At 31.9% G+C, this 23,026-nt stretch overlaps 2 protein-coding genes across 2 annotated transcripts; both read left to right on the top strand.

Moving 5' to 3' along the window:
- Nucleotides 1–893: 893 nt before the first annotated feature.
- Nucleotides 894–22,058, top strand: LOC139786179 (receptor-type tyrosine-protein phosphatase delta). The gene is made up of 32 exons (XM_071725363.1): nt 894–1,384; nt 1,604–1,756; nt 1,871–2,148; nt 2,799–2,994; nt 3,088–3,444; nt 3,598–3,735; nt 3,859–4,014; nt 4,097–4,243; nt 4,344–4,468; nt 4,645–4,819; nt 14,639–14,706; nt 14,846–15,041; nt 15,154–15,272; nt 15,545–15,740; nt 15,919–16,233; nt 16,323–16,567; nt 16,710–16,785; nt 17,118–17,659; nt 17,888–18,144; nt 18,331–18,622; nt 18,896–18,983; nt 19,048–19,124; nt 19,248–19,382; nt 19,441–19,581; nt 19,645–19,842; nt 19,969–20,165; nt 20,255–20,361; nt 20,554–20,768; nt 20,952–21,080; nt 21,156–21,310; nt 21,487–21,622; nt 21,786–22,058. The coding sequence occupies exons 1-32, from the start codon at nt 1,162–1,164 to the stop codon at nt 21,858–21,860; spliced, it is 5,907 nt and encodes a 1,968-aa protein (XP_071581464.1). The 5' UTR covers nt 894–1,161; the 3' UTR covers nt 21,861–22,058.
- LOC139786414 (uncharacterized) lies at nt 11,094–14,029 on the top strand. The gene is made up of 8 exons (XM_071725613.1): nt 11,094–11,267; nt 11,380–11,657; nt 12,292–12,487; nt 12,583–12,939; nt 13,096–13,242; nt 13,365–13,517; nt 13,605–13,751; nt 13,851–14,029. Exons 1-8 carry the CDS (start codon nt 11,162–11,164, stop codon nt 13,982–13,984), a joined length of 1,518 nt encoding a protein of 505 aa, XP_071581714.1. The 5' UTR covers nt 11,094–11,161; the 3' UTR covers nt 13,985–14,029.
- Nucleotides 22,059–23,026: the final 968 nt, after the last annotated feature.

Below are 23,026 nucleotides of genomic sequence, written 5' to 3'. Positions count from 1 at the left end.
CGTAAATAAACAATTCAATCATATTAAAAACGATAGAAACTGATGTGCAGCTAATAAGACATTTACAATAGGATCCCAAGTATTTTGTAACGTGAATTTCTGATAGAGTATCGTAAATAAACGATTCACTAACCATATTAAAAACAATAAGACATTTTTTTATAGTTTTCTATCGTTGGCGGTTATCAGGGTTGTTTCAAGCAAACATTAAGTTCATATGCGATACAATTAAGTATTTATAAAAATTCGTGGTAGGCTATAAATTTCTCAGAAATGTAAAGATGATCTTGAATTACAGAAATATCTAAATCGCTAAGAGTTTTACATTTTGTGCAAATCTATTATTTGATCACGAAGAAAGTAAAATATTTTAAGAAATATTCAGTTATTAAACCTAATAGATAACGAAATATTTAAAAAAACAAAATAACAAGGAATTGGAAATTTAATATCTTAGATGGATGTAGTAAGATGAAATCAGCTTATTCGTCTTATTACGATTTGTTTCCTTGAATATCTCGTTATCTATTAGGTTTAGGCCAATCAATAATAATACATTTAAGTGCAAAATTAAACATACCTTCTAACAATGGCACAAAAAATATAACATTCCATTAAAGAAAACAAAGCTAACCGTGAAATTTTTTAAATGCTTCTACTTATAAAAAAAATGTATAGGATGTAATGATCCCTTCGAAGTTATACAACTTTTGTACATAACAATTTTTCGTACAACTTATAATTTATAAGTTCTTTGAGGTGTGCAAGTTAGGTGCCCCACCCTGTATATAGATATCCTATGGTATCGTTTTTTGATGCGTTATGACATTTGATATATAGATACTAAATCTGTTATCGCGGAAGTCATTTCCTCTTCAGCAGTTTTACGGTCGTCCGGCAGACTGAATAGTGCAAAACGGACGTGGTACAAAATATCTCGACAAAAATTCAATTCTTTTATTATTTCATCACTTAAATTGACTTGTGACTGAAGTACAATCTGTTGTTTTCAAATAAAAGAGAGTGACCACGCGGATTTAAATGTATAGTGCATCACACGATGGGCAAGACTGTGTTGTATCATTAGATCCAATTCGGCAGAAACTTTGAAGTGATATCATTAGTCATATGAACAGCATATTTTCGTAACGGGCTTGGACAATGAAAAAAGCATCGATGAATGCGCTAACTATTTTCGCGTTCTTTATCTTTGCGAGTCAAATGTTACATATTCGCGCAAAAGTAACCGTATTGCGTGGATTGTTCTTAGCTAAAAACCCCAGCAGAGTAAAATCGATATGCTTCTCAGAGGACGATGGCGGTGCTCTTGTGTGGAACCACTATTTAATTTGGAGATATAATAGAGCAGAAGAAAACACATTTAGTAAGTCTCATCTATCAAGATTAAAATGAGCGCTTTTATAGCTTGCGAAGCAAAATATACTTAAAAGTAATAAAAATTATATTCTTTATTTTTACATATGTCCTGAAATTTTCATTTTTATTAAATTTAATATCTTTTAAGTAGACTCATGCATAAAACATTTTATTATTTTTATACACAACTGCTATGCACTTACAATAAACGCGCACATTATTTCAGAGTTTCACGGTTTAAATGAATTCAGCAATAATGAGACAGATTGCAAAATGAACGCAAACGAAGGCTGCTTGGAGTCATGGACTAAAACCAACTGGAGTCTTACAAATTCCATTGAAACAGCTATGGGTCCGGTATTCGATCAACGATGGGAAGGTAAGAGCCTCGCAGTTTGACAAAAGATTGTGATATATGTAGAATGCATTATGATAATATAAACAAAATATACTTTTATGATAACTTCAAATAACATACACTTAATATTTTCAGAGTTTAAACAGTATGAAAATTTTCAAGATACCTATGACTATGTAGATTTTGAACTCACTACCGAAATAAAGCTCTCATTTTCGGTTCGTGGATCCCGCGACGCGTATATATTCATTTGCAACGGCAAAAATTATGATAGAGATCTTTGCTATTGGATAGTAATAGGAGGTTGGGCCAACACAAAGTCTGTCATACGAAAGTGCACGTCGGGAGTGCCTCTACCCGGGAAATTTCCTAAGGGAGGTTCGGAATGCGGGAAAACACAAGATTACTTCTGGGTAAATAAATATATCATAAAAATATTTAATAAAAATGTAAAAAAAAGAGCATAAAGTGATTAGGCTCGTCAAAACAGCTATTGTGCGAAATGGTGCTGTTTTAATTTTTGCTATAAGTAGTAGTGGTATCAGATTTTAACATATGTATTAAAGAAGAAATCTTCCTTAATATTCGATGTAACGTAAAATTGACAAGCTGAAAGTACACGGAAATTAAGATGATTTTTAAGCGGCAGTGGTTATAATACAATCGAGTCAATAACACAATCAATTTTTAAATAGTTACTCACCTTACAGGAAAACTTGAAATTATTTAATTTATCTATCAATGCGTCGTTGAAGACGGCTCAAAGTAAAGCCAAAATGTAAAATTTGCAATTTGTAATAAATTATTAATTAAATGTTACATAGTGTTAACTCATGCACAGATAACCGCGTTTGACTCTAAAAAAGGCCACTTTTTTGTTACTCATTCAATATAGTAAAACCGGTTCAAAAGCATATTTCGAATAAAAAAAATAAATCAAATAAAATCCTTATTTTCCCTATCCTATACGACTTCTCAAAAACAGAATCTTTAATAATCTAAATCCGCAAAAATTGTCGCAAGATATTTAAATCGCATTTAAAATAACTTTATAATGATGCAGCACACACCATTGTCTAAGAGTGAATGGCGATCGTTTTTAATTACATGGGACCCTGCGATGAGAAAAATAATTGTTTATGATACTGATAAGATTATTATGACTTATACAGACGAGGGAAGAAATAGCTTACACTCACATAATAATTATTACATGTATATTAGAAGCCCCACAGCAATGTTGCTTCGATTTCATATATGTGAGTACAGATTTTCAATAAATTTGCGCCAACATTATTTTAAATTCAGTATCACATAACGAAAAAAAAGTTATATACAAACATGTCTTTCAGATGACTTCCTGCATACGACTCGCGAGAATGCAATTTTAACAAGTCCTGCTTTCCAATTTAATAACGAAACAATATGCGTACAATTGTTAATTGGTCTTTGCATCGAATGCGATGCACATATAGTGTTGCGTGATTACACTAACGATAAAGTATTGGAAATGGTAACAGTAAAAGACTCACGGAGAACCAAGGTTCATGATTTGCCTATGTGGAAATCTGTCAAAATCACGACAAATATTTCAGCGAGCAATTACAGTAGTTATAACAAAGTTATAATTCAATTAATTCCTAAACTCAATAAGCATAGCTTGAATCCGTTGTGGGCGATAGCGAATGTTCGTCAATGTCCTCAAAATGGTGAAAATCATGCAATTTTTTATTTTCTTATAACATTCGGAATCTTCTTAATGCTAATTACCAATTACATACTTTGCACGTTTGTTAAATAATTGTAAAAGTATTCCAACAAATTATATTTTTGTATGTATAATTTGGTTTATTATTTTTTAGGAGCTTTGAGGGCGGGTGTAATGATTTCTAAACAAAATAGTTTTTATGATTGGCCAACTGATACATGTCAAAAAATATTTTACAATGAACGTGCTGTCGTGAATCCTTCATCAAGCGTCGAACCATTTATAAACCTGCGTGAGTATTGATAATTGGTATGTTGCGTAACTGAAATGAATAATGTCGCAAATTTTACTGATTACATCTTTAACATGGCAAGCTAAAGATATTTCTTTTTGAAATATATATAATTATTTTCAGGTGACGTAAATTGTCCTCAAGGAAAGATTGGACCGCAATGTTTGTCTTCCTGTGAAAATGATCTGAATAGTAACTCTAGTTGTCAAGGAATCAAAATTTGTTACGAAAATGGTTGTACGTGTGCTCCGGGTTTCTTAGGAGATACATGTTCTACACGTAAGTAATTTTTAATGCCGATAGTATTAATTTTATACTTTTACGTATAAAATATTCGAACATTTAATATTCGAGCTTTCAGCTTGTGCATCGCATAGATATGGTCATGGCTGCAAAAAGACATGCGGCTCTTGTCTTTATAAAGAGCAATGTAATAAAGTAACTGGAATGTGTACTAATGGTTGCAACAATGCTGGAGGAATTTACATACCACCTTTATGTCAAACAAGTAACAATCTCTTATATGCTTAGCATGCTTTTAATTGTATTTATCAAACAAATATCTCTCATGGTTAGAAGAAAGTACAAATATAATGATCATTTCAAAGGAGTAGACAAACCCAGTGCACCTACGATTATCTCTACAAGCGAAACGACTATTTTGGCCACTGCTCTTATAACATGGAAGGACGAATATGACGGAATAACGATTCGATTTTCTTTTGTTATTCGAGTAAGAATTTAATATTGTTTTTAAATGTTCTTTAAAATAATAAAAATTACTGTTTGAATAAATCATTAAATTTATAATTAAATAAAGTTTGCAATCGATACGCATACCTAGATATCACCAAATGTTTGATAATAAAAGGAAGAAAAGAGATCAAGTTTCTGATACTTTTTTTGCAGGAACAAGTAAAAAACGGTAATCAATCATGGAACAAACTATTTCGAAATATGACACAATTGACAAATTATTTTGAGAATGTGGAACCTGGAACTACGTATCATATCGGTATCACATTATATATTGCTGGTGCGGAAATACATAGCGATTGGCAAGTAGCTGAAACTAAGTGCAATCGTGAGTCAATATTTGTTTAGTTTATTCAATGTTTTATTACTTATATACTTTATATACTTATAATTTGTTGATTAATTTATCAATATTCTACTGACACAGTTATCTCATGACTCATTGTCAGTAAATTTATTATTTTTAATATAGGTAATATAAAAGTTGGAATTATTAATCAAGATTATTATCTTAGCAATTTTAATTTTAAATAGTATGATGCAAAACGATTAAAAAACACAAAGTATATTACTGTGCTATAAAAGTTTGTCACATTTCTATTTATTATTGTTACACTCGTAACAAAATATTTTAATTTTTTGTCTAATTTTATTGTTAATAAGAAATTTGCTGTAATAATTCTTTACGTAATGATATAGCGGCTGAAAACTTTGACGTAACGCCCGAAGAAAACGGCATGATAATTGACTGGCGAATCAATCCAAATGTATGTAGATATTTTATGTTAAAGATTTAAGTTTAGACTTCTTTTAATTTTTGGATATAATTGCATTTATAATATGTCGAATAATACTTCAAGATAAATAAAATTTATCTTTGTTCTTTTTTTTATCATAGCAATTATATTCATGTCCGGCAAATTGGTATTTGCTGGAAGTTCGCAATATAGATATGAGTGAAAACATACTTTCTATATCAGCTACGTCTTTCCCATATAAATTGCAAGATTTGCCGTCATACACTTCTTTTGATGTGACAATATTTCATAATAATCACAAGTTATTATCCAAGGAAATTCATACACTTGAAGGCGGTAAGTTTTATTATATGTCAAAAATATATAAAAGACGTTTGTTTTTCATATAGACGCAGCATGGCACATATACATAGATAACAAACATTTTTTATAAATATTCACAGTTCCATCTAAAGTGCAAGATCTTCGAGGTGTGTTATTGACTAATACACAACTCATTCTAATTTGGAGACCCCCATATAAACCGAATGGAGAAATAGTGCGATATGAAATAATTTTGAAGGTAATAAAGTTATATGTATACATACAAAATTAACTATTTATCAAAATTAATTGAAATTATTGAATTTTATATGTCAATCCTACAATACTCAAAATATTAAATCGCGCGGCATCGTTAAGATCGCACGTATTATATACATTTAATTTTAACTATTTTAATTATAATATTAAATATTTCATCTTTACGTACTTTGACTTAAGATGCTTTGTATTAATTCCAGGTTATAGAATACTATGGTTGCAAGGATTTAAAATTACCTACGCCGGATAATCACATTATTACAAAATCTACAACAGAGCCGACGATTACAATTTCAGATTTACATCCATACACATTGTATAGTGCGCAGGTTATAGTTCATAACTCACGACATTTCAGCGCAATCGCAGAGACAATCTTTAATACAACACAATCTGGTATATGTACATTACATTGTTTATTAGAATTATTGTCAATGTTATACAGATAGAATGCCAATTAATTCGTGTAATTAATTGTTTATTAATCTCTAATAATGTGCTTTTGGTAATATATTGATATCTAATATACACATATAAAAGTTTATCACATAAAAAATAAAAATTAACGGTTTTATAGAGATACCATCAGAAGTATTTAGTCAGTTGAGAGTACAAGGTTGGAACTTGTCATGGCGTCCGCCCAAAGATTGCACTACGATTTCTGGGCAATTGATAGCTAGCATAAAAATACACGGTATTAGCGACGCTGTTCAATACTTCAATGTGACCAATGTAACTCAAAACTATAATCTCAACTTGGATCAATTATATCCAAAATTAAACGGTGTTGAACGATATATAGCAACAATTTATGTAATAAGAGATTACAGGAGCAAAGCGAATGCCTCCGCATATCAGCAATATGAGTTTGAAACTCCGCCGGCAGGTAAAGTATGATATTATTAATAATTATTATTTTAACAGTTTTTGATAATTTATAATTTCTTTCTATGATTATAACGAATCGAAATAACAGCTCCGCCAAAAGTAACCAATTTGGAGGTTGTCGAGATTGATACTCGTCAAACGCCTGCTTTGATACACCTAAGATGGCAAAGCCCACGTCCACCTCTCAATGGAAAATTGCGTGATTATATTGTCGAGTTGTGTAACGAATATAGCGGACATTGCTCAGTTGTTGAAGTTCAAATCAATGAGTCTTGTGACTTGTGGGATGATTATACATGCAAAGTTGTTCAAAAATCGTCCACAATTTCTGAAACAATTAAGGTAAAGTAATGTTAATAAACAAGAGAAATTATATATATAAAAATTGCACAATACAAAATATGAATTGCAGGTTTTAGCACACAATATAAACGTTACTCAACCAGGCCTTCCAGTTTTCGTAACTGACGATATGCTTCATAATACTAGTAACTATTTTAATAAATAATTTTAAAAGAACTTATACCAATAGAAGATTGGTACATCATAAACTTTCTTAAAATCGAAACTAGTTACATAATCTATAACACATTATATTTTATAATATTTTATTATTTACTGCTTCTCCTTTTCTTTCGCTGCGACTAACATATCTTTGCCTTGAGCACCAGCTATGACCCAGCTAGGACAAAAAATGCTAATGATAAATCTCCTCTATTCCCATTATAGCTGTTTAATCTGTATTACGTGCAATAAGCAATTATTTAGTGGCTTCTTAGAAATTTCTCAAAATATAAAATTAATTTAATTATTGTTCTGATGTACATTTTAGCGCCGGACGCACCTGAGAATTATACATTTACAGTCAACAATAACAGCGTGGTTGATTTAAAGTGGTTCCATCCCTGGAAGACAGGTGGTCATCTGAGGTCTTTTCGTATACGGATACAAGAAATCTTTTCAAACCTGAGAAGGCACATTTCCCTATCACCTATTAATGAAACACTTGAATACCCGACGACACAATACATGCGTAACTATACCGAACGATTGCATTTATTCCCGTCAACGCAATACGTCATTTATATCCAAGCTGTGACAATTGCGAATAAGTCTAGCAGCACAAAGTTTGTGAAAATCGATACGCCTTCAACCGCAGCCTTTGACGGCGTTCTAGATGTCATAGTAAACAAATCCGATTCCACGATATTATTAAATATACCATCTGTCTTAAACGACACTCAAGACAGCACGGTGCACATCATTGTAAAGGGTCCTAATCTCTGCGAGCAATATTCGGAAGTACCTGAGAATTTGCGAGAGCGAGCAGGCGTGAAGATGGGCGAAATCGCTTGGCAAGCTGCTGAATTTTTGGTATACATATACGAATTATTTGTAAATTCTGTGTGTGAATATTTTACGCGTGCGTAAATATTAGCAACAAACTTCATGTGTGCCTTTGAAATCAAATATCTTTGTTTTCAATTGTAACAGACCAAAGAATTTGCTGGCGAACGATTCAGAATCGGTGACAATAAAATTTACGGCAATACGAGGAATTGCTCATTAAAACATGAAGGATTTTATGAAATAGTGATTATTGTAACCGAACAGAATTTGTCTACCGAGCCGATCATGCTTGCAAAATCGTTTCGCATCGGTGAGGTTCCGCTGAAACATCACGAAGCATGGGTCATACCCGTTATATTATTCCTCGTTGTAGCAAGCGCAGCTTTTTACTTGTGCCGAAGGTAGTGTTTTTAAAATTTTTTAGAAGATAAAATAATATTGTCTATGGCCCCATTTATTAATATTTGGTATTAAAATAACTTTAGTTAAAACTATGTGCTGATATGACAAATAAAATTTCAGTGAATTACAGATTAATTTTACGTCTACTGTAATCTGACATGAAATTTTTATTTTACAGAAAAAGGCAGAAATTGTCTAACCAGCTAATGCAAGACGAGATGGTTCTATCACAGAACATTGAAAACGACAAACAAGAGAAGTCCGTGATATCGAATTCAAAGCAAGATCTGTCAACTCCTTCTGACAGACAATCCCTATCGCGGGCAACTCCGAAAGTCCAGCTGATCGCCATCGCAAACAACGAGGAAGAGGAGCAGGAGGAAATGATATCACTAGTAAAGATGAAAGATTTCGAAGAATACGTCAGACAGGGGGTAAAGTAAGGATTATTCGATAAGCAATACGAGGTGAGTTCACGACTCCTTGATTTTAACTTGTTTTTGACGAGAAGTCTTATTTACAAAAAGGATAAAAGAAATGCTAAGAATTGTCCCCGCTTAAGAAATTTTTCTAACGCATAGGGGCGTCGCGACGCAATACTTTGACTATCATCTACGTGAGTATCGATTGTAAAATCCTGGCAGTAAGCGGTGCGTCGAGGATTGTCTTCAACATCTACAGAGATCCACTGGTATAGTGGGTAACCACCGCGACATCGAAGATCATGACAAAGAAGCAAAATTTATCAGGGAAAAGAGATTTTAAAGGGAATAGCGATGTTCCAGTCGAAGTACTAACGTCATGTTAATATATTTTGCGAGTCTAAAAATTATATTATATTATATTAAAGCCTAACATTTATTAAATACAATAATCAGTTATTGTATATTATACTAAAATTAGAGATAAATAAATTTATTATGTCACCCAAGAGCAGTTTATTTTTCTTATACCCCTAAACTTCAAGCGATAATTAAATTAATAATATTTCTACGTTTTTAGAATTTCTAAAAAATAATTTTCAACGCTGTAAATAAAAGTAGTAAATTAATCTATTTATATAATCGATTTAATGTGTTGTATTACCTTTATGTGAATTTTATGTTCTTGATCTCTACATAAGAATTGAAAGATGACTTAGTCTTATCATATATAATACAGTTTTATCACTATCAAGAAAAACTTATATTTACATATCGCATCCCGACAAGAATACTGTAACAACTCAAAAAATTTCAAAATTTTTTCGAGTTAAGCCCATAAAAAGTGTTATCTATGTGTTATATAATAGTGTCGCAAGACTATATGCGAAATCCAGGACAGAGATGTTATTTTTTTAAATTAGTTATGTTGTGGTTTCCTGGATGAATAGTGTAATAAGCGAATTTACAAGTGAATCACAGCAGACCTCTTCAACAACCAATATCAATTTCATTATAATAACATGTCGCAATTGTAATTGCGTTAGTTATCTCACAATTAAAAAAAATGCAATTAAATTTATTTTTCTTCTCTCCTGAAAATTGTACATTTTTGAGTTGTGACACTATTCTTTTCGGGGTATGATATGTAAACGTGCAAATCAAGCTATCTCACAAGTTATTAGTTTTTATTAATTACTATTTCATTCATCTATTGTAATCTTTTAATCGTGTAACGTAGAATAGATTCATAGCATTATTTGATTTATTCTAGTTTAATATAAAAATGATGTATAGACATCCTGTGGAATCGTTATTTCCTGATGCGTCAGGCGCTTTCGGTAGATACGGAATCTGTTATCGCGGATTTACTAGAAGGAAGTCGAGTTCCTTTCTACCAGTTATTGCATGTCGTCCGGCAGACTGAACAGTGTATACGAACACAATACAAAATGTTTCGACAAAAATTTAATTCTCTTATTATTTCATCATTTAAATTGGCTTATAGTGACTGAAGTGTAAACTGTCTTCAAATAAAGGAAAGTGATTTGTTCACGCGGATTATTTTATTTAAATGTATAGTGCATTGCACGATGGGCAGGACTGTATCATTAGAGCCCACTCGGTGAAAATTTTGTTGAAGTGACACTATATAAAATAACGTAATTAATTAGATATATAATATTTATTTTGTTATATTGTTTAATCTACTTCCATTTTGATACTCGTTAGTCTTACAAAGAGCTGCATATTTTCATTAACAATGAAAAAAGCGTCGATGAATGCGCTAATTATCTTCGCGTTCATGATCTTCGCGAGTCAGATGTTGCATATTTTCGGAAAAGTTACCGTATTGCGTGGATCGTTGATTTCGTCGAATCCCAGCACAGTAAAATTGATATGCCTCTCAGAGGATGATGGTGGAGCTCTTGTGTGGAACTATAATTTAATCTGGCTATATTATAATCCAGAAAAAAATGATTTTAGTAAGTCTTATTCACAATTAAAATCACAATTAAAATAAGTATTTTTACAGCTTGAAAAGCAAAATACAATTAAAAGTATAAAATTATTTTCATCATATTTTTACATGTGTACTAAAATTCTTGTTAAATCTAAAATCCTTATCAAATACTTATATAAATAGACTTAGTCATAAAACATTCAATTATTTTTACATTAATCAGCAATGCATTTATTATAAACGAGCGCATTATTTCAGAGTTTCAGGATTTAAATAAATCCAGAAATAATGAGATAGATTGCAAAATGAACGCAAACGAAGGTTGCTTGGAGTCATGGACTAAAAACAACTGGAGTCTTACAAATTCTTTTAAAACACCTATGGGTCCGGTATTCGATCAACGTTGGGAAGGTAAAAGCCTCGCAGTTTGACAAAAATTTGTGATATAAAATGCATTATAAATACAAACAATTAAAATATACTTTTATGATAGCTTCAAATAACTTACATTTAATATTTTCAGAATTAAAACAGTATGAAAGTCTTCATGATACTTATAATAATGTAAATTTTGATTTAACTACCGATGTAAAGGTCTCATTTTCGGTTCGTGTATCCCGCGATGTGCATATAATAATTTGCAACGGCAAAACTTATGACAGAGATCCTTGCTATTGGATTATAATAGGAGGTTGGGGCAACACAAAGTCCGTCATACGAAAATGCGTGAAGGGAGTGCCAATACCTGGAGAATATCCCAAAAAAGGTTCAGATTGCGATAAAGCACTAGACTGCATCGAGGTAAATAGATATACATTGTGCTTCTCCTAATTTAAAGCATCGTTTCTACATATTACGTATAGTAAAAACGTGAATGATTAATTAATTAAAGACTCTCAATATTAAAATTAACGAGTTACATGAAAAAGTGGACTTTGAGAGTCAAACGTAGTTAGTTGTGCATAAGTTTATGCTATGTAACATTTAATTAATAAATTTAATACAAATTGTAAATCATATGTTTCGGCTCTAAAAGCTTTAAGCCACGTACAGCGACGAAGTGATAGATAAATTAAGTAATCTTAAGTTTACCGACAAGCATAAGATGAGTATTTAAAAATTAAATGTATAAAGATAGTGTAATATTCAAGAAAAAGTAACAGAAAAATTCTGCAGATATTTATAATCTACAAAATGTTCAGACTATAGAAATGAGAATTGGAATTAACCGGCAAAGAGAGATGATGTGCAATATACTCACAATAAATCAAGTCTAAAGAACGTGAGATTGAAACTGAGATAATTTTTAAACGATCAAGGTTGACATAATAGAGTAAATAATACAATCAGTTTTGAAATACTCACCTTATGCTAAATCGGCAAAAATTGTCGCAAGATATTTATGTCGCATTTTAAATAACTATAATTGATGCAGCACATACCATTGTCTGAAACTGAATGGAGATCGTTTATTATTACATGGAACTCTGCGACGAGAAAAATAATTGTTTATGATACTGATAAGATTATTATGACTTATACAGACGAGGAAAGAAATAGCTTACACTCACATAATAATTATTACATGTTCATTAGAAGTCCCAGAACGATGTTATATCGATTTCATATATGTGAGTACAGATTTTGAATTAATTTGTGTCAAAATTATTTTTAAATTCAGTATCAAGTAACAAAAAAAATTATATAAAAACATGTTTTTTTTCAGATGACTTTCTGCATACAACTGTCGAGAGTGCAGTCTTAACAAGTCCCGCCTTCCAATTTAATAACAAAATGGTATGCGTACAATTGTTAGTTGGTCTCTGCATCGAATGCGATGCACATATAATGTTGCGTGATTTCACTAACGATAAAGAATTGGTAATGGTAATAGTAAAAGGATCATCGAGAACCAGGATTCATAATTTACCTATGTGGCAATCTGTCAAAATCACGAAAAATATTTCAGCAACCGATTATAATAGTTATAATAAGGTTATAATTCAACTGATTCCTAAACTCAATGAGCAAAGCTTGAATCCGTTATGGGCGATAGCGAACGTTCGTGAATGCCCCCAAAATGGTGCGAATCTCGTAATTTTTTATTTTCTTATTACATTATTTGGACTGTTATTAATGCTAATTACCAATTACGTGCTTTGCACGTTTGTTAAATAATTGTAAAAGTCCTCCAACAAATTATCTTTTTGAATGTATAATTTGTTCCATTATTTCTTAGAAGCTTTGAGAAAGGGTGCTATGATTACTAAACAAGATTGGGACGGTTATCACTATTTTTGGCCGAATGTGACATGTCAAAAAATATTTTATCATGAACGCACTGTTGTGAATCCTTTATCGCGCGTTAAACCGGATATAAATCTAGGTATGTATTAACAATTGTTATGTTGCGTAACTGAAATAAGTAAAGTCGCAGTTTTACTGATTACATTTTTAACATGGCAAGCTAAAGATATTATTTTAAAATATATATATAATTTTTTTCAGATGACATGAATTGTCCTCAAGGAAAGATTGGACCGCAATGTTTGTCTTCCTGTGAATATGACCTACATAGTTACGATTGTCAAGGAAGCGAAATTTGTTACGAAAATGGTTGCACGTGTGCTCCGGGTTACTTAGGAGATACATGTTCTATACGTAAGTAATTCCTAATATTATTCCTCGATAGTATTAATTTTACTTTTACGTATAAAATATTCGTACATTTAATATTCGAGCTTTCAGCTTGTGCATCGCATAGATATGGTCATGGCTGCAAAGAGATATGCGGCTCATGTCTTTATGACAAACAATGTAATAAAGTAACTGGAGTGTGCCCTAATGGTTGCGACAATGCTAGAGGAATTTACATACCACCTTTATGTCGAACAAGTAACAATCTCTTGATACATAGCATGCTTTTAATTGTACTTATCAAACAAATATCTCTCATAATTAGAGGAAAGTATAAATATATTAATCATTTCACAGGCGTAGACAAACCTAATGTATCTACGATCTTTACAAACGAGACGACCATTTTGGCTACAGTCCCTATAACATGGAAGGACGAATATGACAAAATAGCGATTATATATTCTTTTTTCATTCAAGTAACAATTTAATATTATTTTTATAATGTTCTTTGAATTAATATTTAAATTAATATTTAAAAAACTATTATTTAAATTGCTAGTAATTAAGTAAAATTTGCAATGAAGATAAATATCTGAATGTCGCTAAATGTTTCATAATAAAAGAAAATAAAGAGATCAAGTTTATGATACATTTTTTACAGGGACAATATCAGCACTCGTGGAAGAAACTATTTCGAAATATGACACAATTGACAACTTATTTTGAGAATGTTGAACCTGGAACTACGTATCATATCGGTATCAGCTTAAATATTGATGGTGTGCAAGTAAATAGTGATTGGCAAGTAGCTGAAACTGAGTGCAATCGTGAGTTGATATTTATTTAGTTTATACAATGTTTTATTATATATAATTTGTTAATTAATTTATTACTATTCTAATGACAATTATTTCAAAACTTATTATCTCATGACTTATTATCAACAACTTTATTATATTTATAATTTCAATTTTACGTAATATGTGCAAGACGACTAAAAAAACATTGAAAATATCTTATTGCATATGGAAAATTTGTTACATCTTTATTATTATTGTTAAACGCATAATAAAATATTTTAGTTTCTTTATCTACAAACAATATAAAATTTTGCTCTAATGATTTTTTGCACAATAATATAGCGGCTGAAAACTTTGATGTAACTCCCGAAGAAAATGGCATGATAATTGACTGGCAAATCAATTCAAACGTATGTAGATGTTTTATGTTAAAGATCTAGGTTCATATATCTTTTAATTTTTATATATAATTGCATTTGCACATTTTAGTATTTTGCATAGTATTTCGAATTGAATAAAATTTATCTTTGTTTTTTTTTCTTCTCATAGCAATTATATTCATGTCCAGCAAATTGGTATTTGCTGGAAGTACGCAATATAGAAACGAGTAAGAACATACTTTATAGACCAGCTTCGTTTTTCCCATATAAATTGCAAGATTTGCCGTCATACACTTCTTTTGATGTGACTATATTTCATAATAATAAAAAATTATTTTCGAAGGAAATTCGTACACTTGAAGGTGGTAAGTTCGATTATACGTTAAAAACATTTCAAAAAGACATTTGTTTGTACATAGATTTATCGTTGCACATATACATGTGTGAATAATAAATATTTTTTATAAATATCCACAGTTCCATCTAATGTGTTAGATCTTAAAAAAATGTTATCAGCTAATACACAACTCACTCTAATTTGGAGGCCCCCAAATAAACCGAACGGAGAAATAGTGCGATATGAAATAATATTGAAGGTAATAAAGTTATATATATATATATATATATATATATGTATATATAAAAAAATTAATAATTTATCAAAACCAAATAAGATTACTGAATTTTATATTTCAATCTTGTTTTATCTTACGTCCGATAGAATCCTACGATATTATATCGTGCGGCATCGTTAAGATCGCACGTATTATACACATTTAATTTTAACTATATATTTTTAATTACGATATTAGATACTTCATCTTTACGTACTTCGACTTTATATGCAGATGTTTTATATTAATTCCAGGTTAAAGAATACTACGGTTGTAAGGATTTAAAATTACCTACGCCGAATAATCACATTATTAAAAAATTTACAACAGAGCCAACGATCACAATTCCAGACTTACATCCATACACATTGTATAGTGCGCAGGTTATAGTTCATAACTCACGACATTCCAGCGCAATCGCAGAGACAATCTTTAATACAATACAATCTGGTATATGTACATTACATTATTTATTAGAATTATCGTCAATGTTACAGAGAGAACGCTGGTTAATTCGTATAATTAATTGTTTATTAATCTCTAATAATCCTTTTGGTAATATACTGGATATCTAAATTACACATATAAAAGTTTATCACACAAAAAATAAGAATTAACGGTTTTATAGAGATACCATCAGAAGTATTTAGTCAGTTGAGAGTAGAAGGTTGGAACTTGTCATGGCGTCCGCCCGAAGATTGCACTACAATTTCAGGACCATTAATAGCGAGAATAAAAATACACGGTATTAGCGACGCTGTTCAAAACTTCAACCTGACGAAGCAGACTCAAAACTGTAATCTCGACTTAAATCAATTAAATGCTTTTGAACGATTAAATGCTTTTGAACGATATGTGGCAACAGTTTATGTAATAAGAAAGTACGGGAGCAAAGAGAATGCCTCCGCTTATCAACATTGCGAGTTTGAAACTCCGCCGACAGGTAAACCATGATATTATTAATAATGATCATTTTAACAGTTTCTGATAATTGATAATTTTTTCTATGACTGTAACGAATCAAACTAATAGCTCCGCCCAGAGTAACAAATTTCGAGGTTGTCGAAATTGATACTCGTCAAACGCCTGCTATAATACACCTAAGATGGCAAAGTCCACTTCCACCTCTCAATGGAATATTGCGTAATTATGATGTCCAGTTGTGTAACAAATATAATAGCCGGCATTGCTCAGTTGTTCAAGTTCAAATCAATGAGTCTTGTGACTTGTGGAATGATTATATATGTAAAGGTGTTAAAACATCTCCTGAAATTAAGGTAAAATAATATTAAGTTCTGTGTATTTCGATATGTATTTTCGATACTTCTAGTAAACGTCATTAATTTACGTACGTGAGTTATGATGTAATAGACAAGAGAAATTATATGTATAAAAATTGTACAATACAAAATATTGTAGGTTGTAGCGTACAATGTAAACGTTACGCAATCAGGCCCTGCAGTTTTCGCAACTGACGACATGCTTCGTAATACAAGTAAAACTTTTAATAAATAATTTTGAAAAAACTTATTAAAGCTTAATACATTATGAATTTTCTTGAAATCAAAACTAATTAAAAATTATAACACAATATATTTTATTATATTTTATTATCTTTTGCTTCTCCTTTTCTTTCTCTGCGACTATAACATATCTTTGCCTTGAACACCTACTATATGACCTACAAAAAATGCTAAAATCTCCTCTATTCTCGTTATAGCTGTTTAATCTGTATTACGTGTAATAAACAATAATTTAGTGGCTTCTTAGAAATTTCTCAAAACATATAAAATAAATTTAATTATTGTTCTGATGTATATATTTTAGCGCCGGACGCACCTGGGAATTATACATTTACAGTCAACGATAACAGCGTGGTTGATTTAAAGTGGCTGCATCCCTGGAAGACAGGTCGTCATCTGAGGTGTTTTCGTATACGGATACAAGAAACCTCCTCAAACCTGAGAAGGCGCATTTCCCGATCGTCCACTGATGTAATACTCGAATACCCAGTGACACAATACATGCGTAACTATACTAAACAATTGTACTTATTGCCGTCAACGCAATACGTCATCTATATTCAAGCTGTGACAGTTGAATACAAGTCTAGCAGAGAAAATTTTGTGGAAATCCATACGCCTTCAACCGCAGTCTTTGACGGCGTTCTAAAGTATATGGTAGACAAATCCGATTCCACGATTTTATTAAATATACCGTCTGTCTTAAACGACACTCAAGACAGCACGATGCACATCGTTGTAAAGGGTCCTAATCTCTGCGAGCAATATTCGGAAGTACCTGAGAATCTGCGAGCGCTAGCAGGCGTGAAGATGGACGAAATGGCTTGGCAAGCTGCACAAGTTTCGGTACATGTACAAAATATTCGCAAATTCTATGCGTGAATATGTTACGATGAATAAATTCACAATAATGATTAAATAATAAGTCTAGCGGCGAAAACACAGCTAGCTATGAAGATGTTTTTCATGTGATTAATATAAGACTAATAGATTACATAAATCGTTACTGCAGTAGTAGCAACAATCTTAATATGTACCTTTGGAATCAAATATCTATGTTTTTAATTGTGACAGACCAGAGAACTCGCTGGCGAGCGATTTAATATCGGCGACAATAGAATTTACGGCAATGTGAGGAATTGTCCATTAAAACCTGAAGAGTTTTATGAAATAGTGATTATCGTAACCGAACGAAATTCGTCTACCGAGCCAATCATTCTTACGACATCGGTCCGCGTCGGTGAGGTTCCGCCGAAACATCACGAATTGTGGATCATACCCATTATATTATTCCTCGTTGTGGCAGGCGCAGTTTATTACCTGTATCAAAGGTAGTGTTCTTCGATTTTTTTTAGAAGATAGAGTAATATTGCCTATGACCATATTTATTAATATTTGTCGTGTAAACACTTTAGACAAAACTATCTGCTGATATATCACAAATAAAATTTCAATGGATTGCAGATTAATTTTACATTTATTTTACGTCAATCCGACATATGATTTCTATTTTACAGAAGAAGGGAAAAATTGTCTAAGCAGCTAATGCAAGACGAGATGGTTTTGTCACAGAATATCGAGAACTACGAACAGGAAACAAAGTCCGTGATATCGAATTCAAGGCAAGATTTGTCAACTCCTTCTGACAGACAATCTCTATCGCGGGCAACCACTCCGGAAGTGTTGCCGATCGCCATCGCGAAGAATGACGAAAAAGAAGAAGAAATAACATCGCTAGTAAAGGTGAAAGATTTCGAAGATTATGTAAGACAGACGATACAATCAGGATTACTCGATAAGCAGTACGAGGTGAGTTCTCGACCCTTTGATTTTAACTCTTGAATTATCAAAATTCTTTTAGGGATTTCTCTGAGAACTTGACATTTGCACATCGAATTAAGAAACGCAAAATCTTTAATATATGTACAAATTGTATCTTTAAAATATAAAATTTATGGAGAACGAAATTATTTTCCTTACTTTATGTAATTATAATGATTGCTATTATAATTATATGCCTAGATCTAGAGACTTATAATTATATGACAATACAATAAGAATATTTTGCTATCTTTTCTCAAGACGTTCCCAAGAGGGCAAACTCGGCCATGGGATTATGGGAAATTGCCGCAGAATAAATCTAAGAATCGATACGGAAATCTTATTGCATGTAAGTAAAAAATGGGTTGATTATACTTGTGCAATAACGAGTTATATCACGCTGATTCGTACAGATGACGAAACGCGTGTGGTATTGAAGAAACTTCCGGATGACGCGCACTCCGATTACATCAACGCTAATTACATCACCGTAAGTCCTGACATACATAAGTACCTTAGTTTTAATATGTTAGTTTTTTAATTATATTTCTGCATAGTTACACGATATTATCTAATGTTAATTTGTAAATTTGGCTTATAATTATTTAAAAAGGGCTATAAGAAGGAGAAACATTACATAGCGACACAAGGACCCAAACCCAACACCGTCATCGATTTCTGGCGCATGATTTGGCAGGAAAACGTTCTTATTATTTGCATGTTGGCAAATGTGGTCGAAAGTGGGAAAGTAAGCTTTTTGTTTATTAAATTGTTAGCCTTTTGCATAAATACTTAAATTTTTACAGACAAAGTGCGAGCAATATTGGCCGGATATTGGCAAAAAGAAGAAATACGGCGACATTATTGTGCTAAACGCGAAGCACAATGTCTTCGCTGATTATTGCTTTAGAACTTTCAACGTCACTTGTGGAGAGGAAACGCGAAAGGTACCTATATTTTTAATTAACTGAACGTAATAGCTTCTATTAAATAATGTATGTCAATAACAGATAGAGCATCTACATTATACCGCTTGGCCGGACCATGGCGTGCCATTATACACGCACTCCGTAGTCACATACTTGAAGAAACTATTGGCGACACCACCTGGAAATGGACCCGTGGTGGTCCATTGCAGTGCTGGCGTTGGAAGAACCGGGACCATTATTTTGTGTGACATTTGCCTCCATCGAGCAGCGGCAGAGGGGGTAATAATGACATTTAATTACTGCTTCAGTAACGTCATTTACATTATTTAATTGTATCCAATATTCACTTTATAGTACATAGACTACGTAAAATATAATCATTTCATTGCGAATAAAATTGTTTAGGTGGTCGATGTTTTTGCCGAAACGGCGTCTATTAGAAACGAAAGAGCTAATATGGTGGATAATAAACAGCAATATCTGCTAGCGCATTTGGCATTAGTGGAATGTTTGCTTTCGGTTCCAACCACATTGCCGTGTAACGAGACGTTACTGACACGAATCAAAGAGTTAAAGAAACATTTACCTGTTCAACAGCAAAGGTACTTCTGAAAAACTCGACTTTGATTTATATTTATCCTTGAGGCAATTAAGATGATGTTACAAAAGTACATTATGCCATAAAAATTAGGTTACAGAACACTGCGTGGCAAGACGAAGCCTTGCGACCAGTCACGTCTCCACCGTCGTTGTCGGAGCGTAATCGAGCCAAAAACAGATTTCCGGAATTAATTTCAGGTTTGTTCGTGTATTTTAATCATATGGAATTTTATTTTATAAGCCTTTAAAATTCCAAATTTTGAGTAATCTTATAGTAAAAGTAAAAACCAAGAAATTAAATTAATATTTTATGCAGTTTATACAATAAATATTTGAGATAATAGATATACCAGATAGGTACATTTAGAAAGGATTAATTTTATTTTACAGATAAGGTCAGCAGAATATATTTAAAGAGATACCCGACATCGGACGAGGACAGCGATTATCTATCTGCCGTTTACGTAGACGGAGTAAAGCTTCAGAATCAGTATTTAGCAGCGCAGCTTCCCATGCCATCGACGATTAATGATTTCTGGCGGATGATTGCCGAGTTCAAAGTTGAACTTATTCTCATGCTGCAGCCGCCTGATTTTCAGGATCCTGTACGTGCGTTTCTTACGTTAATTTTTCTACATATATGAATTCAACACGTATTTATGAGAGATAGAGAGAGAAAGAACGCATTTGCAGAGAATATGTCAAACACAATTCATAGTAATTAATCTACATAAATATTTTTATGCGCACACAATTATATATTTTTGAAATAATAATTAATTTTTTAGACTTGCTGCGCCATCGCTCCCGCAAGCGGCGAGTTTAAACCAACCCCATATTTGAATATCACAGTGAAGGAAGCTGTGGAGTTGGAATACTATACGTCACAAAAATTGTTGCTCGTTGATAATTCGGAGGTAGATCAATTCAATGCGACAATTCGACAGTTTTTATATTTGCTATTATTTACTCAGCATGACACTTTGTCACAGAAACCTTCGAGAGATCAATCTGTTACTATCTTGTGTTTGACGGAGTGGAAACCTGGAAGGGATCAACCACCACCGCCGGTTATGACGATGGTGACCTTTTGGCAAGCTGCGGAGAGAATTGCCAGAGGCGATGGGCCCACTGTCACGCTTTGCCAGTAAAAATAAAAACTTACTATTCCAAACCCAAAAGAAAGACTGTTATAATTCAAACAAATAATTATCCGATAATAAATAATAATCGCAGACTTTTTCTTAATAATGATTTTGAATTTATGTTTTCTATTCTAAGCAATATTTTACAAAATATTCAAAAAATAAAACAATCTTTCAGTGACGGAGTAACTGGATGTGGTCTTTATCTGGCACTGAGTTTCCTGTTGGAACGAATGGCCGTCGAAAGAGAATGCGATGTTTGTTTGGCGGTGCGAGCTGTTAGACGATCGAGACCAGATTTTGTTCGTTCTCTGGTAATGTATCATTTTTAATGGTAATGAATCAATTTTATAGCAACAGAAAGAGAAATTAAAAATCTTATTAATAAAAAATTTTAATTATCTCTATTATAAAACAAAAAAATTAGAGGAAACATCAAAAAATATACTCAAATGAGAAATTTTATTTCATATTTAGGAACATCTGGAATATCTATACGATGCCGCAGTTACATATTTAGAGTACTTTGAAACCTATGCGAATTTTTCGTAAAATAAAAGTAAGTTATCAAGATAAAATAATGCAGCAGCGTTACATTGTAGTAAAAAGTCAAATGCAGTTAATATTTATAACTGTATATGTATTAAATACTGATATATGTGTATTAAATATTTAAGTTTTATTAATATAAAAAATTCACTTTTGTAATCAAAAATATATAAAATATTATTATAGAGTGTAATAATATAACTTTGTGTTTTCCTCGATTTTTCTATTATACGTCCAAGGTAAACCACCTTCGTATTTATGGATATATTAACGCGATATACGCAACAACGATCTTGTGATGCTTTTATCTGATAATGCAGGAACGCGTATTAATTCGAAATGTTCAGTAAAGTAAACTTTATGAGTAGTATCACAGATAAGTAAATCTGATTTAAGAAATTGAAAATTAATTTGAAGAAATTGCTGCGCTTAGAAATTCTAAATATATGTATGTACAACTTAAAATATTTGGATAAATTCAAAGTTATGATTCGTAATGTATTTAGCAGATTAAAAATACCAGATGACCGTCTTTAATTAGAAAACCCATACAATCACCAATCATACAATACCAATATAAAAATGAGTTACATGACGATGAACAGTAAAATATCGCGATATGCAAATGTTAATTAAATCTTTCCATTGAAAAACGATGATGCGTGCTCACGTGCGCTCAAATCTATATTTGCGGTCTAACAATGCAAATATTGCAGCACTTTATCGGATTTATTTGCATAAAACAAAAGATCCCCGCAAAATCTCGCTACAAAAGTTTATCATAATACTCACTACAGGAAAGATTATTGAATATGATTTTTAGCTTGTCTAAAAGTTAGAGTATTTAGAAATAATATGTATTTTTACTCGGGTAAATTATTTTCTTCTTTTATCTTACTATCCCCGTTATAGTCCTAAATATAGTCGCTATTTTTAATAATTGGATAAAATCTTTTGTAATATAAATATCGCAAACGTTAACAGATATAAAGAGAAAGATTTAAAGTAAATTTAATAATCAGTTTCGCTTTTCATTCTCAATTAGCGATTCAAAACTCTTCATGTGATAATGGCGCGATAAAGAAAGAAACAATTGCAAGTTGCAGCTCTGTCCTATCCCCTTTAGAAACCACGTGGTGGAATGTTACTGATAAATCCCGCGACATTAA

Source organism: Temnothorax nylanderi, unplaced genomic scaffold, assembly GCF_030848795.1.
Source record: "Temnothorax nylanderi isolate EJ_2023f unplaced genomic scaffold, tnyl_v1.0 TNYL_tig0001_pilon, whole genome shotgun sequence".
NCBI classification, from domain to species: Eukaryota; Metazoa; Arthropoda; class Insecta; order Hymenoptera; family Formicidae; genus Temnothorax; species Temnothorax nylanderi.
This window is presented reverse-complemented; position numbering and strand designations above follow the sequence as displayed.